Raw genomic sequence first — 16,934 nt, forward strand, 5'->3', positions numbered from 1 at the left:
GATGTAATCTTTTGCTGCTTTTCTGTTTCCCCTCAGTGCTCAGAAGCTCAGAAACTCCTGAATATTGCCAAAGAGCTTCTCCAAACTGAAGAGGCCTACGTGAAACGACTCAATCTCCTCGACCAGGTATCGCTTTCCTTTCGTATGTGTCTCTTTATCTGTTACTGGCTTTGTGCGAGGTTTTTCTTGTATCCGGTTCAATTTTCTGTTGCCTAGTAGTGCTAGTGTTGCTAGCGATTGAGATTACAGCTAATCTGGATTAATGCTGGGATTGAGATCCACTATACACCAACCCTCTGCTGGCTTGATTACTTAGAGCGCTCTAAGTGCTATCTTGTAAGATGTAATGCACCTCTGTTTGTGTGCATGTGGACTATATTTATGAATGTCCAACATAAAGAGTGCTTCGTCACCGCAAGCCTGAGTGTGCATCGTGTGTGTGTTTGTTAAAGGAGGCACGTAGGTTGTCGTGTGTTGCAAACCACGCAGTGATCTATATTTCTGTCTAAATTCTGTGAACAGAGTGTGTGTTTCCTGACCCTTGGCTCTATTTATGACTAGACAGCTATTTTTTGATATAGCTGTCTACCCTTGGTCGTTTAAAAAAATCATATTTTGTATCTACCAGTGAATATAGTTTGCGTTCTTTCAGAGAAAACATTTAGAACTTCAGAAGAGACTTTTGATAAATCGCGCTGTTAAAAAAAAAAAAAGGATGTGAACTCAGTGATCTTACTTACTTACTTGACTTCTGCCCAGCTTCCAATTTTACAAGGTTATTTTCTAGATGAATCTATTGGACAATCTCCTCTATAAAATAAGCCTTTGTGCCAGTTTGCACTGGCCACTCTAAAACCCAGAGATGCTCACTTTAACGTAACTTAAAATAATGAAGTGAAAGGACCTCAGGAACACAAATTACTTGGCTGATGTTCAGTCGCAAACCAGTCATTGCGGCTCTTAATTTTTATCACCCAGTTAGACCTCACACTCTTGGCTTCTTTGTGTAAGGTTAAAGTTTGACTGCCTTTTTGCCTGTACCTGCAGTTTTTTCTCTACCTGCAGCGTGGTGTCGCGTTTATGACGAGTGCTCACTGCCAGTGGTTAAGTCGCCTTCCTCTTTGTTGAGCTCATGTGGTAGAGTTGACGATCTCTGCCCTATTACAGAGCAGCTATGGTTTATTTGTTGCTGAAGGCAGAACGCTTTTATGGTTAACTTCCTGTTTTTGTCTTACAACTTTCACATGAAACTTGTTTCCGTGGATACATCAGTGCATACCGGTTACTGCGATTGTCAAGGAAGCAAAACTGGATGCAGTGATTTGGACTTTATTACAAGCGTCATGGCAAATGATGTGCTCGATTATTAAGCTGAACCTGCACATAAAGAATCTGTTGCTGATGCTCCCCCAGTGAAATCAGTCGATCTGTAATAGTGCTTAATTGGACAGAAACATTTTTAAGCCAACAGTATTGATAGTCAATTATTGATTCGTCAGTCACTGAGTGTCACATTTCCACAAAGTTTAAAAACACACAAGAGAATAAGCGCAATATAGATATCCTGAGATTTTGCATGCAGTTGCCTGCTGGCACTCCCACATCAGCTTCACTTCTCAAACCTGGAAGTTTACGGCGCGTGTCTATGTACAACCAACAGTCCACCTCCCCAACCTTTGAATACTACATTCCTCATTATGCATTCTATGACATCATTCATTAGACCTTTTGTTCCTTATTTCTTCTTCTTCCTTCTACATACTAAACATTTAAATACCCACAAACCCACCGCATTAACAGCCGTTTACCTTGGCCTACTAAATCATCTTCAGCGAGTTGGTGCTCCAGGCGTGAAAAAGCATCAGTAAAGTTTAGATTATATAGTATAGTTTATCTGGTTTTTAGCAGATCTGCAGAAAAGTAATCTTAGCTTGATGTCATTCACACTTAGATATACATATGACAACACGGACATTTTTCTGCCTGAGCTTACATACCTGTTACTTAAACAGAGCCGAGCTGAGTCGAGTTGTGTTCTTAGCGTGAGTTTTTATATACAAATATCTTCTCTGCAGGTATTTTGCACAAAGCTCACCGAGGCTGGAATCCCTCAGGACGTCATTACTGGGATCTTCTCCAACATCTCTTCTATCTACTGCTTTCACGATAAGTTCCTGCTCCCTGAGCTCAAGACACGGATTACTGATGAATGGTGAGGACTAAACACTCGGCATTTTGGTGGCTTTCCTAAAGTATCTGTGTGAAGAGATGAGCCGTTGGGGGGTCATTATTGTCAGGTTTTCAGCGGTGTCTGATTTTAGCTTGTGTGTATTTATGCGTCTCATAAAGACTTACAGGTTGAGGGTATTTTTTTTCTCCTTTTTTCCCACAATAAGCAGGAAATCTGCTTCCCGTCTGTGATATTATGCCAACATCAGCCACCCTTGGTAGATAATGACTCCTCTGGAGACCTGTCACATAATGGCTCCCCTCACATTAACTCATTAAAATTTATTGGCTGAAATAAACTTGAAAAAAACAAACAAAACAAAGGACATCAAGTCAGAAAAGTGCACCTTAGGAAGAAAATTCATAAGGAGGATTAATTTCTGTAATGCCCCAATAAAATTCTTGAGATTACTCTCATTAGTTATGAGCCTTTGTTTGTGTCTCTTTATGAGTGATGTAATTGCCCCCAGTATTATAGTATTTATGCTTGTGCAGCCTCTCTTGGTTCTAACATGGATCTGTGAAATGAATCTGCTAAAGCAACCCTTTAATTACCTCCTCCCTGCTTTAGTAGGAAACTGTGTGATCTTTTTCCCAATAGGCTTTGGGAATTTTCCCTCAAAGCTGCAACTTGATGCATTTGCATCTGTAGAGCTGTCTATACATTTGCATGAAGAAGTAACTAATCTGCATTTAATTAAAACACTGCAACAATCTTTTGATATAAACCTTGGCGTGGAAATTTGTTTTGGAATCATCCGTTTGTTTGCACGTTCTTGCTTTAGGGAAAACAAACCACGCATCGGAGACATCCTCCAGAAACTGGCTCCATTCATGAAGATGTATGGAGAGTATGTGAAGAACTTTGACCGGGCCATGGACTTGGTCAACACCTGGACGCAGCGATCGTCACAATTTAAGAGTGTCGTTCAGAATATACAGGTTTCTCTCTGCTCCTTTTTTTCTGTTTTTACATTTTTTCAACAGCATGTATTGGAAAAGAACATTCAATCACACATATCTAAAGATTATTTGGGTTTTATATAGTTTTGTCAGGAATTTTGGGAGTTTTAGCCATAATTTAACAAGTCTTCTTTCTGAATTAATCAGTTAAAGTTTTGTTTTTTTGTTTCAACCAACAGAAACAGGATGTGTGTGGGAATCTGACGTTGCAGCACCACATGTTAGAGCCAGTCCAAAGGATTCCTCGCTATGAGCTCTTGCTCAAAGACTACCTGAAGAAGTTGCCCAATGATGCTCTCGACAGAAAAGATGCTGAAAGTGAGTTGCCGGGTTTCAGGGGGTTGGGAAGCTCATCATGTAACCGGAAGGTTACCGGTTCGATCCCCTGCTCTGTCTGTCTTGGTCGTTGTGTCCCTGGGCAAGACACTTAACCTACCGAGGCTGGTTTGGCCAGAGGGCCCGATATGGCAGCCTCGCTTCTGTCAGTCTGCTCCAGGGCAGCTGTGGCTACAACTGTAGCTTGCCTCCATCAGTGTGTGAATGTGAGAGTGAATGAATAGTGGAATTGTAAAGCGCTTTGAGGGTCTCAAAAAGCACTGTATAAATGCAAACCATTATTATTGCTGCTGACTCGCACGTTTACGCTTCACGACTGACACTCCAGGTCACAGAGAAATCCAACCAGCTGTGTCTTTGCTTTCCTCAGTGATCTAAAGCTTCACGTAAATCACATTTTAAAGATGCGCTTGTTGTATGAAATACGCCACCCATTGATGAGTATTCAGCTCAAGGCAGACACAGTTTAACTTTACTCAGAAATATGGATTCAGAACAGAAGAATAAATAAATAACACAAGAAAGTACCGTTCAGCTAAAGCCCATGAAATCATTAAAGGTCACTAGGGAAAAAAAACTAAAAGAACACGAGCAGATTAAACAAAAAAGTGCAGATAAAGCAAAAATATGTCCTGTCCAGTTCATACAGCAGTGAACACTTGGGAGTTATTCGACTCCATAACTGTACAAGGACAGGAGGGAAGGTGAGAGGAACTGGCCAGTATCTGTTTTCACAGCAAATGTCTTCTTTTCCCTCGACTGTCGACTGCACAAACTGCAAAACCACTCGACTGATCAAAAGGAGCCAAAATTCACTTCACCTTGTGGTAAATGTGAAAACAAGCTGTTTGAGACCACGGGCGCTCTGAAGACATCCCTCTGTGTTTTTCTAGTTTTACTCTGCGCAGCTAAAACCCACTTATGGCGCAGAATGAATATCTTAGTGTTATCACAGTTTTAGAATTATGAAGTGTTGCACTTAATTTCCGTCATATTGAACTCTATTACGTTGCATATGCAGTGTTAGATTAGGATAAAACTATGGAGGGGGTTTTTTGCTATAATTTATCAACACTGTGATGATTTGTACACTTTAAGTGTTTGATGGTCTTCTGAGATGATCGGTCCTTGTACAAAATAACCAGATCTTATATGATGACAATCATTAGAATAACTAGTTAAATGAATGTGTTATGAAGCTAAAGGTAGGACATAGGCCTCCTACGTCTCTGCATAGATGTTAGTATGATACCACAATACTTCACAAAGGTCAGAGTGCTCCTCATGCTGTTTCAACTACAGCCTGGCAGAAACCGATTACATATATTACATTATCTCATGTCCTCCTACATCCCTGTATCCATTTACCTAATCCCTAACGTCACCACACGGCGTTGTTTGGAGTCTGTGGAAAGGTTTCTCTCATCCTCTCCAGCTGAACAGCAATTTATCACAGTTGTTTTGGCCTCATTTCCCCCGCCTGTGTGTCTCTTCTGTTTATGTAAGTTATGATTAAGATGGCTGACTCAGGTACTCGCAGGCATTAGTACTAGACTCTTGACTGGCTGGAAGCCAGCCTAGAACACACTGTGTGGTTAATGTTAAGAGTATGTGTCTTTTTAAGTTGGTAGTACTGGAACAGCCGCGCAATTGTGTTTGTTAGAGATTTATATCAGAGTTTCTGATAGTCTTAGCTTATTAATAAGATGATTTGTTTTTATTAATTCTTGTTACTCACGTATGTGTATTACAGAAGCACTGGAGCTCATTTCTACCGCAGCTAACCACTCCAATGCAGCAATCAGGAAAATGGTAAGGCTTTGCTCGATGCTCTGAGTCATTCTTTTATTTTTATGTTTTTGCTATCTTCTCTTCTATGCATCAACTCTTTCCAGTACTCTACCACTTGGCTGATTAGGAACTAGATAATGTGTTGCCCAATAAGAGAGTAGCTGATGTGGTACAGTCAGTCAGCAGCATTGCATTGGTACAGACAGGAAGCTGCTGTTTCCTGCCTTCTTGTTCATAGCTCGCGGAAGTCTGACTGACTTTTTTAACACCCAACCTCCTCGTATTTTTCCTCTGTCTTGTCGTGATGTCTTTCATGTTCTTTAAACAGCTCAAGCAGACACATGCATCTGTGAATCAATAAAGAATTGTAATATATACTTTCCACCTTGCTGAAAAAGAATGAGTAAGAACTGTATGTGATAACAATATATTACCCTTTAAATGTTTGTGCTAGAGCTCCATCTATCCTCTCGCTGTCGAGTATCTTCTCAGCTTTTCTGCTTCCTCCTGTTGCTCTGTGTTTTTAGGAAAAGATGCACAAACTGTTGGAGGTTTATGAGAGGCTTGGAGGAGAGGAGGACATAGTTAACCCAGCCAATGAGCTCATAAAAGAAGGACATATCAAGAAGATGTCAGCCAAAAACGGGACCGCGCAAGACCGATACCTCTATTTGGTGAGATCCCTGTTAAGTTTGACAAATATCAAATAAAGGAAGATTTTTATTTGATCTGTCCTCTTCATCAACTTCATTATTTCTGTCTCTGATCTAGTTCAACAATATGGTGCTATACTGTGTGCCTAAACTCCGACTTATGGGGCAGAAGTTCAGTGTCAGAGAGAGGATTGACATTGCTGGCATGGAGGTATAATGTTGCTTTTCAGCCTATTCTCTAGCTTTTGTTTTTTTTCTCCCGTGACTGTTCACTTGTTGCACCAACTGCAAGTGGCATTCTTCTGCTTTTTGACCCCAGGTGCAGGAGAATGTGAAGCAGAACCTTCCTCACACGTTTGCCATCATCGGTAAGCGACGTTCGCTGGAGCTGCAAGCCAGGTAAATATATGCGAAACAGCCTCAGAGCCACATAATATTAAACAAAAATGAAGATGTTATTCTGTAAATAAAGCACTTCATATGGTTTTAGAATGCAAAACTGTGTTATTATTACTTACAGGAGTAACAAGTCTCAAAAATATAATCTTTCAACCAATCAAAATCAATAGCTGCTGATGTTAAAGGAAAAATCCAGTGTTTTTAGCCTAGGCACCATTTTCTCCTCTATTGGGATTTAAATTGTTAATAAATACAAAAAAGTCTGGAACGGATCAAATGTTGAACAAGAATGTTACAACCATCAACCGCAAAATGGATCAAATGTAATCCCATCGCAGTTGTCCATTTCAGAATGGTACACTGTGATTTTGTTGTTATTCAGTCATTTCACTTAAGCAGAATTACTTAAACCAATAATGTCATCCACTCTGTCTGCAGCAGTTCTTGTCCGACTTCAAAGTGCACTTTTATCGATGTATGATTTCTTCTCCTATTTGATTAATAGTCATCCTGATCAAAATGGTTTTTATGGCCCAAAAAGGTTTTTATTATCATCCATATGTAGCAAAAAAGGCACAACATAAGCACACCACTGTCCCCATAGGTTTGTTTCTGAAAACCTTGCAGGGATTGTATTGCAATTGGATAACCAGAAACTAGCTTGCAGTTACCTAGCCTTTTGATAACTGATCTTTTTGTAGGCTAAACTCAGACTTTTGAGACATATACATGTTAAATACACATCTTTCTCTGCTGGGATCATTTGCATACTGTTTTAGTCACTTATCTAACCCTATCAGTGGGTTAGGCTTACATACCAGCATTTACCTTTAACACTTTTCTTTGATTTTGAAGAAAAACAACAGACTTAGCTGGTTAGCTTGTGGCCAGCTAACTCTGACTGCTAACTTATCATTAGCCTTAATGTGACTGTAACTAAAATAATTTGTATTTTTCTTTACAAGTATTTAAATTAGCCAGTGAACAAAACTCTTTTAGGAACTTAGCTTATTATTATTTAATGCCCTATTTACTTGTTATTTTCTCATGTTTCCACTCTTTGGGGCTCTGTGTGCACAATGAATTGCGCTTATTTGTGAATATTTATTCAGTCATTGTGATGGCCTGAATTTTCTAGTCGGGTGAAATCATCGAATCATATTTTGCTTTAACTTTACAGGACGGCTGAGGAGAAGGAAGACTGGATTCAGGTAAATTTCACCCACTTGAAGTAGAACACTTGCATGCATATGAAACTGTCTGTGCCTCTCATGTGCATGCAGCATTTTTGGTCTGTGCCTTTGGTCGTTGTGTTTTATTAAAGAAGAATTAGAAGAGATTTCCTCTACAAACTCATGCAGTGTTTGGGAATTATGTTCTCTAATAAAGCCCCTCATTATTGCTCATTTAGCCTATTACAGCAGAGTAAAGCTGATTAATACATCTTGCAGGCTGTAACAGGGAATGGGCAACTGGAGAAACTGCAGAGGGTTTTTTTTTCAGTATGTGAAGATTAAGGAGGGGCTTTGGTACCACTCCAAAAGTTTACAGACAGTGGAAAGCAAAAAGAAGCAAAGGTTTTCGCACACTACTAGCCAACTAGTTATCTTGAGACTCCAGCATTAGGACCGTGATACTTTTTAAGCTCTGATGTCATTGCCGCTGTCACTTGTTTGAAGCACAGTCAGGGTAGTCAGCATACCACACATGCTTTCTTTGTTCTTCAGTTAGGCAGGAGAAAGAAAGACGGCTTTCCTCCTTCCCTCTTTCAACTCATAATTATTCCTCCTCTTTCCTGTAAATCTCTTCTGACTCTCAGGTTATCCAGGCCACGATTGAACGACACAAACAAAACAGCAAGACGTTCAAAGCCTTCAACAGCTCCTTCTCCCGGGAAGACGACCATGTGCCGGAGTCACCGGTCAGTCTCACTCCGCCTTCATCAGGCACTTCATTGATCAGTCAGTCGGTTGGTCATCCTTGGCAATGAATCATGGGAGACTAGTGGTACACCAAACAAGCTTGTCATAGTCTGGCCTTTGTCTGCCTGAATAGCTCTCCTTCTATGGATGTGGTAGTATCATACAGACAATACGCTCACTTAACCTTCCTGTCATGTTCGGGTACATACAGCTCTCGCCATTTCCGCGTGTAGAGTCTGCAAGTCTCCTCTCACAGAGCTCTCTCATGACCTAATAGGGAAAGCCCAACTCAAAGTATATACAAAACTATCATAGATGTGCTTTGACCCACTTTGAGTTGGCCTTAGCTGGACCCAAGCCAAATGTAGTGACACGAGCCAGAGGACCAGATTCAGAAGGTCCAGACTGACACCTAGTGGTAGAGATGGCTGACTGCAAGGTTAAACTACTGTTGCTCACTGTACATGTCCTCCTCCTCAGGGTTTCTGGTCGAACACATCCATCGACTCTGATGGCGAAAGACTACAAGAAAGGGTAAGATGCTCTTACAGAAAAGTAACACAGTCCTGATCCCTCTATGAGCTCCTGAGTGTGCTGCATAGCTCATTCCTATAAGAAGCCAGAGAGTAGCCTCTTATTCAGGACATTGTCGATGGTTGTCTAGTGAATGCAAAAGGGAGTGAGACTGACTTTGGGCAGACTCCAAGAGGATGAGTCAAACAAAGTCAAACACTAGTTCCAGTGAACAATGTTTTTTTGTAGTTTTTAGAGTAAAACTACATTTCCAAAAAGGCAACAAGCGCCTCTGAGCTTTAGTAAATTCATGTTTACTAAAAGGGAAAATTAGTCGAAGAATGTCCTTAAAGAAATGCTGTTAGATATAACAATAGTCTCGTTAGCTGTGTTTGTTTTTCAAAGTGTTTTTTGTTATGCTAAAGCATACATTACAGTTAGGCTGAGCAAATGTGATGATGCTAATCTCAAAAATCAAAAGTTTTTCTGTTATCTATACAAACAGGGAGAGATTTATTTTACTCCTCATCCCACATATGTAGTATCTATAACAACAATCTGTGTGGATATTTTCGTGTGTCTGAGTGGGTGTATGCCCCCTATCTTTGTTAATAGAAGGGAGAAAAGGGAGACAGAAAGCCAAACAAACACGGGATGTAGCAGGACAAGCTGTCAGACATTCCTTTTGCTTCGCCTGTGCTGAAACTGAGCAGGCTGAAGGCCTTTACACACAATCCTTTTTTTTCCAGAAGAGTTCCAAGAAAAAGGAGAAGGAGAAGCAGACATGTAAAGGCTGCAGCGAGAGCTTCAATTTCACCAAGCGCAAACATCACTGCAAGTCCTGCGGAGCGGTGAGCACAGATGGAACGAGACAAATTTGGGCGTTGTTTTTGGTGGGATGGAGAGAAAAGTGGTGGAACAAGTGGAAATTTTAGACAAATAACTGTCTGCTGTTCGCTCTCTGTCCTTCTGCAGGCCATCTGTGCAAAGTGTTCAAAGATGGACAACAAAACGAGCCGAGTGTGTCCTGAATGTTTCGAAGCCAGCCTCAGCATAGAGAACCTTGGTACTGGTGAACACAGAAGAAAAACTGCACCTGAGGTTAGAACAAAAAAATACAGACACACACACATAATGAATAATAGTTTTTTTGCTGCATTGGCTCATGCCAATAGGTTATTGCTCAGTGTTGGCAGGAGCCACACTGTGCTGCTGGCAACAAAGAGTAGAAAGCGCTGCAGTGCCTTTTTACTCCTGTACTGTCGTCTTTAAGTTACTGTGCTGTATGCACACACCGCTACACACGTTGCACACATACACGTACATGTGCAAAGACATTCACACTGAAAGATCAGCTAATCCCTTTTTGATGACTAATATGATAATGAGATCTCGGCTTAAGGCGAATCTGTCGTGTCTGCTGACTCCGCAGTCTGGCGGCTTCAGGTGTCTGTATCCCTGTCCCGCTGTCCGTCTGTGGATAGATGTACAGTCGGATGGAGTATTTGCACCTTAAAGCTGACAGGACATTAACCACTTATAGCGATGACGAAACTGTGAAACAGTATTGTGATTCAGGTTCATTCCCTCTCATGTCTCTTTTGAAGGATCCCAGTGGGGAATCATCTGTAGTGAGATTAGTCACCACATGAGGGAGCTGTAGGCTGTACAAAGGTTAGACAAGGGGCAGTAGAAGCTTTAACACCTGTCCCTGTACAAATCTCACTGTGTCCTACATTGCTGTTACATAAGGATGAACAGTAGAAGAACTACACTGTCATTCCTCATCAGATTAAGTGTCCAAAATATAATAAATACGTCTTTTACACGTGTTTTTTAAAGCGCATCTTTTTCTGTTTAGTTCAATAATTAGCTCAGTAGTAAAATGAGGAAGTCCTTGATGATTGGTCTCGTGTGTGTTTCAGAGACAGGTTTCTCTAACGGCAGAGAACTGCCTGCTGTGTGGCCACCTCCAAGTACAGGAGAAAGGGAAGAGCTGGATGAAAATGTGGGTTGCTGTGACCAAGGCTGAGCCACTGGTGCTGTACTTACAAAGCAGCGGACAGGTAGGAGTTGGATACATTCAACATGCTTTGAATCATAAAAAAATATTTGATGAACTTTTCTTTTTCCCCTCGTTAGAAATAATTTTGCACATTTTTCATAGATAGGCATCGTATAAATAGAGGACAGTAAATTGCAAAAGTTCAGCTACATAGACACATAACCTGAGTGCTTTAGTCACGTCCTATATATCTGCTAATCCTCCTGCTACGCCCATCTGGCTATATATCCTGTCTCCTTCCTCGGATTGGAGCGGGACATCTGCAGAGTGTAGCACCAGGATATATCACTGACTGTGTGCAAGTCAAATCTGTCCAATCCTGCATGTGCCAGGCTGTCCCTGTCACTGTCTGTGCTGTGTAGATTTGGGCCAGGGGATTTGGTTATCCTGAATCTGACCTCAGGTATAACTGCTGTCAGATGTGCAAGTGGGTGTTAGTTGGCGCTGAGCAGATGAAGTCTCTCAGCTCTCAGAGTTGCTGCAGTTCCTTGAAATCTTGGCTGTGGGTGGAGCAATAAATCTCCTTATAACATCCCAATGAGATGTGTAAAACAAGTGGTGTACATGACTGCTTTGAAAAAGATTACCCAAGCATTCTATCTCTGTACACATCATCCATGTCCATATATTTATATATTGTTTAAAAATAATTAACTGAGAGAATTCAGTTCAGATGTTAAATTTTTTTTTAAAGTTTAAGGATTTGCTGTAAAATGTTATTTTTTTGTCATTCATAATGGCAGAGAAGGAGTCAGCCTGTTAAAGCCTTCCAGGGTTTCATTTCCAAGACTAATATCCCAATCTGACCGCAGAAAGCGGCCATTCCAAAGATTAGGATTAATAGGAGTTGGATGAGCATTTCCTGATTATACAGAAAGAAAAAGGGGGAAGGGAGAGAGGAGGGCTGGGTTTACTGTACATGCCTGTTGGAAAATTTTACAGCTGAAGAGACAAGCTGTCATTTTCATTATTTCTAGTATGGTTCGCTTACCTCAAAGGAAGGCTTGCCTAAGAGAAACCAACTTTGAAATACAATTTTTCTCTGACTGACATGTTTTATATTCATTTTTTACGATTTTTTTGCAGGACTCAAAGGGGTCGCGGCCAGTACCTCTCCCTGGGTTTGAGGTGAGCCCAGCACCTTCTGCAGCTGCTGAGAAAACGGAGGTCAAACACATAATCCGGCTCAGCAACACTCAGCAAACTTTGCTCTTAAGTGCCCAAGATGAAGAACTTCAGGCCAAGTGGGTGGACTTCCTCTCCAAAGCTGCCCGTGGAGAAGCTTCCGCTGAGGCATCGACGAGCCTGACTGAACACAGGAAGAGCCAGTAGTGGACACGTTGGAGACACGGGACTCCCCAACCCTCCTTCCTCCCTCTCCTGTGTATAGAGCACACATTACTTGAAATCACTTTACCTTGGCACTTTTTTATTTTTCCTTATTTTTTTTCTTTATAAAGACCACTGAGTCCTTTGCCACTTCAAACTTATCTTTCTTACCCCACAGCTACTTTTTTTTCCCTCTCTCCATCCTTATGTATTTCCCAAACACGCACCCACACACAAGTAAGGACTATCCTACCAAGCAACCAATGCCACTGGTTAGTACATGTTATTTCTCAGTGTTTTTAACAGCTTTGAAGAACCTTGATTTGTAATATAGCTGAAAAAAACATGTTTTTTTTAAAGATGAAGTTCCTTGTATATCATTCAATAGTGTTGTGAAGCATTAACATTTATACCTCTGTCTTTCCATTTGTGCGGACGTGTGTGTGTGTGTGTGTATGTATGTATGTATGTATGCGTGTCTTTGAGCGTGAGTCCCTTCCGGTGTTTATTAAGTATTGAATGTTAGTGTAAGGACCCATGTCACCTCTCTATTGTCTCCAGCAGTGGTGGGTTATTGGGTATTGTACAATATGTATACTATAGTGTGATGTAAGGAAAAAAAAGAAAAAAATAGACATTTTAACTTAAAAGGCACAGAAATGTGTACATTTGTGGCTGGCCACCTGATGCTCCCACTGTCTTACAGACCCTTTCGTCTCTTATGCATTGGTAAAATTCCCTCTCCGTCATTATCGTGGGACTCTGTGACCTTTAATCTCATCCTGAGTGACCACATTTCACTTCTCTTATCTTCGTGACTCGTCTAGATGAAAGAGTAGTTACAGGGCTTCAGTTCTGACACTGTGCTGCAGGTTCAGTGTCTCAATAACTCCACTTGTACACGTACTAAATAAACCCTTTATGTGTAGGTCTCTCTTTCTCAACACTGCAACCATTTGCCTGCTTCTCTCCCTTTTTGGTGATGTGATGAAAACCAAGTACTGTACTGTAAAACTGTTTCTTCTGCCTTGTCCCCCGTACCCCGCTCCTATCAGCACCAGCCTTTAAGCAAAAGTAGCAAAAAAAAAAAAAAAAGCAACATCGGATCTCTTTCTGCATGTAAACTCACTCATATTTATGTACCTTGCTATGAAATCTTGCCCTTGCCCCTCTTTTTATGCTCCAGAATTTGTTCTTGTAGTACTGTAAGTAAGCAGAGTCAGCATTGAGTGTTTTAAAAACATGGTTTGTGCACAGTGGAAAAGCATCATCAATAAACAGACGTGGTTAATTCAGTACCACACTGTCCAGTAAGATATTAATGTCCTGAGTATTGTGTTATTTCTTTTCTAAAATGGGGGGGAAAAAAAACATATATGAAAAACATATGTTTACAAATGTTACCAATCACACACGAATATCACACAAAATACTGCTAGCACATACACTTTCTGGCCACTTTATTGTGTACTCTGTTTAAGTGGTTGTTAACACAAATGTCTGTCAGCCAATTACATGTGAGCAACTCAATGCACTGATTTAAGTAGAAATGGTCTAGATAATCTGCTGAAGTTCAACCTGGTTTAATCTGATTTTGAACGTGGTGTGATTGCTGGTCCCAGATGGGCTGGTCAATGTAGGAACTGCTGATCTCCTGGGATCTTTGTTTTTCTACAAAACTGTCTCTAAGGTTTACAGAGAATGGTCCAAAACAAAAGAGACAATATCTAGTCAGCTGCAGTTCTCTGAGGAAAAAAGCCCTCGTGATGCTAGAAGGCAAAAGAAAATGTCCAGACAGAAGCTGAAAGGAAACCAATAGTAACTCAGATAACCACTTGTTACAACCAAGATATACAGAAGAGCATCTCTGAAGGCGCAACACCTTGAACCTTTGGCTGCTTGGGCTACAGCGGCAGAGGACCAGACTGGGTGCCACTCCTCTCAGATAAGTAATAAGAAAGAGAAACTAAGGCTACAGTTTGCATGGGGTCACCAAAATTGGAAAGTAAAAGACTGTAACCACTTCTAGTATGATGAGTCGTGATTACGACTGCAACATTTGGACGGTAAGGGTCAGAATTTGGTGTAAAAAAACCATGAAAGCATGAATCTATCCCGTCTTTTTTCAAAGATGCTGCAGATTATGCTGCTAGTGATGCTGTAATGGAGTGGAAGTTCTTTTCTTGCTACACTTTGGGCCCCTTAGTACAAATTTGGCATTATTTAAACACCACAGCCTACTTCTCCATGTCCATTCCTTTATAACCACAGCGTATTCATCTTGTTATAACTGCTTCCAACAAGATCTCAAAATAATCTCAAACTGTCAGTGAGCTCACTGTATTTAACTAGCCTCCAGAGCCACCATGTAAGTCCTGTAGGGTACCTCTGGGATGTGGTGGGACAGGAGATTTACATACACATCATAGATGTGGATCAACTGTGTGGTGCTATCATGTCAATATGGCCCAAGATCTCAGAGCAATGTTTTTAGCACCTTGATGAAAGACTTTAGGATTTCTAGTGGCAAAGAGAGCTCCAACCAAGTATTAACCCTTACAGTCTTACAGTTCTGACATTTCATCGAAATGTCAAATGCTATAGGATTTATCTGGAACACAGATTAAACATACAGATTGAATATCTCAGTAATCCATGACCAGATTACTGAGCTATTCAAACTATGATTTGATTGGATTTCTTTTTCTGCTTTAGAAGCAAAGAACAGATTAGCTTTTTGTGTGTGTGAATGCATTTTTGCTTTTGAATTAGAAACGCATCGAAGATCATGCCAGGATACCCGAAGCACTTTACTTTCCTTCAAAGTTAATGTTTCAGGCTTTTCAACCTCCCCCTTTACTTTTTTCATGCTTTATAGTGATTGCTTTGAATTTCCTTGTTGGCACAGAGTTATTGTGAGCGTTTCCATTTGGATTCAGACTGTTAAACAAGACACATCTCTGTCATTTGGTGGAACAAAAGCCTCTATCCACATGAATTCAAGCACACCACATAAAAACCCCAGTTTGCCTGCTGTGTGCAGTAATATACTCAGTTGTCAGCATGATAACAGCACTTAAATTCTCTTTACTGTAGCATCTTCTCACTTTGGAAAGCTATCCAAGTACCTTAGAGTCATCTTATTACTTTTGTTTCAAATTGATAGAAAAAAAATAAAAGATCCACAGACAAGTAGACTGCACTTTTTTGCCCACAAGTGCCGCCTGCTTGTATCAGTTGGCAAGTTTAGTAGCCAGAACTACCTTAATCTTTCAAAAGGATCTGAAAACATTCCTCAGATGTCTGCGTATCGTGTTCTATTGCATCCCAAAGGATCAACGTTTGATTGAAATCTGGTGAACATCGAGGCCATTTGAGTCCAGTGAACTCATTGTCATGTTCACGAATCAGCTTTGCGACGATTTGAGCTGGCGCATTATACTGCTGCAAGATCTGAAGATGGATACACTGTGGTAATTATGGGATGAACATGGTCTGCAACAAAACCCAGGTAGGCTGTGGCATTTAAATAATCCTCATTTGGCACTAAAGGGCCCAAAGTGTGCCAAGAACATATTCCCACCCACAGCCTGAACTGATGCTATACAAAGCCAGATGGACCTATGGTTTAATGTTGTTTATACCAAATTCTGACAGCAGAAATTAAAAATCATCAGACTCATCAGATCAGGCAATATTTTCCCAGTCTACTATTGTCTAATTTTTCTGTTCTTTTCTGCATTCAGAGATGACCTTCTGCACACCTTGGTTGTAATGAATGGTTATCTGGGTTACTGCTGCCTTCCAATCATTCTCTTCTGAACTCTAGCATCAACAAGACAATCAGGGAACTCTGTAAACTCTTCAGATGGTTGTGTGGGATTAACCCACACAGATCTGCGGTCTCTCAATACTCAGATATGCTTGTTTTGCATTCAGGTTCACTTCATTTAGAGCAGAAACAACAACATGAGTGACCTTGAAGAGACATAAGCTGCACACATTTGTGCATGTGGCACAAATGATTCAAGTTATTTCAAATAATACCATGTACCTTTTCCTACTTCAGACAGGTGAGCTGTCACAGTGCAAGTTACAGTTTACAAGCTCAAGTCATTTCTTTGATCTTTTATTGCTCCACCACAGCTGTTGGGATTTTTTTTTAACTGTTTCCAAATTCTGATCCCTTTAATTTTATGTCACGTCTGAGTTTTTAATAGCAGGTATTTTTTGTCATTTGCAGCTGTGAGATTATTGTGTCTGGTTATGTCCTTGTAACTATGCATAAGGTGTGCCCTCTCTAATAATTATAGTAATAACAAAAATATAACCTAGAAGCAAAAGATAAAACGATTTATTTTGCTGCAAGTTGGTGTAGATCAGTTAAACGTGTACAGAGTGATCATTGTTTGAGTATCAGCACACAGATTATTGTCATTTATCTGGTTTAATGGTTGACTTCGCTCTTAATAAGAAGTATGCAGGGAGTTAGAACTTTTCAGCATCTGCAAATTATACTTTTTCTGTTTGTTTATGTCTGCCTCAAAAGTGCAAAGAGCAAAATCAAAGGGATATGGGAAAATCTAACTTTCTGAAAGAGCGGGGTGCTTCGACTGCATGTGATTTCAACTCTCAGATGTGTGTGTGTGTGTGTGTGTGTGTGTGTGTGTGTGTGTGTGTGTGTGTGTGTGTGTGTGTGTGTGTGTGTGAATGCGAGCATCACTCCCTAATCCT

At 40.6% G+C, this 16,934-nt stretch overlaps 1 protein-coding gene across 4 annotated transcripts in view; it reads left to right on the top strand.

Moving 5' to 3' along the window:
• The window catches only part of fgd (faciogenital dysplasia), a 55,018-nt gene extending 41,496 nt beyond the window's left edge, over positions 1–13,522 (top strand). For 3 of the 4 annotated variants that reach the window (XM_005938963.2, XM_005938964.2, XM_005938961.3), the window contains exons 5-19: positions 37–126; positions 2,076–2,212; positions 3,015–3,171; positions 3,372–3,510; positions 5,282–5,340; positions 5,847–5,993; positions 6,091–6,183; positions 6,292–6,371; positions 7,552–7,582; positions 8,191–8,292; positions 8,774–8,827; positions 9,556–9,657; positions 9,782–9,907; positions 10,732–10,872; positions 11,958–13,522. In XM_005938963.2, coding sequence (XP_005939025.1) covers positions 37–126; positions 2,076–2,212; positions 3,015–3,171; positions 3,372–3,510; positions 5,282–5,340; positions 5,847–5,993; positions 6,091–6,183; positions 6,292–6,371; positions 7,552–7,582; positions 8,191–8,292; positions 8,774–8,827; positions 9,556–9,657; positions 9,782–9,907; positions 10,732–10,872; positions 11,958–12,203 — 1,704 coding nt within the window. In that variant the 3' untranslated portion in view covers positions 12,204–13,522. The remainder of the gene's footprint in view (positions 1–36; positions 127–2,075; positions 2,213–3,014; positions 3,172–3,371; positions 3,511–5,281; positions 5,341–5,846; positions 5,994–6,090; positions 6,184–6,291; positions 6,372–7,551; positions 7,583–8,190; positions 8,293–8,773; positions 8,828–9,555; positions 9,658–9,781; positions 9,908–10,731; positions 10,873–11,957) is intronic. The other variant, XM_005938962.3, reaches the window with a different exon arrangement.
• The last annotated feature ends 3,412 nt before the right edge of the window (positions 13,523–16,934 follow it).

This window comes from Haplochromis burtoni, unplaced genomic scaffold (assembly GCF_018398535.1).
Source record: "Haplochromis burtoni strain Fernald_Lab_line unplaced genomic scaffold, NCSU_Asbu1 Contig_252, whole genome shotgun sequence".
Taxonomy (NCBI): Eukaryota; Metazoa; Chordata; class Actinopteri; order Cichliformes; family Cichlidae; genus Haplochromis; species Haplochromis burtoni.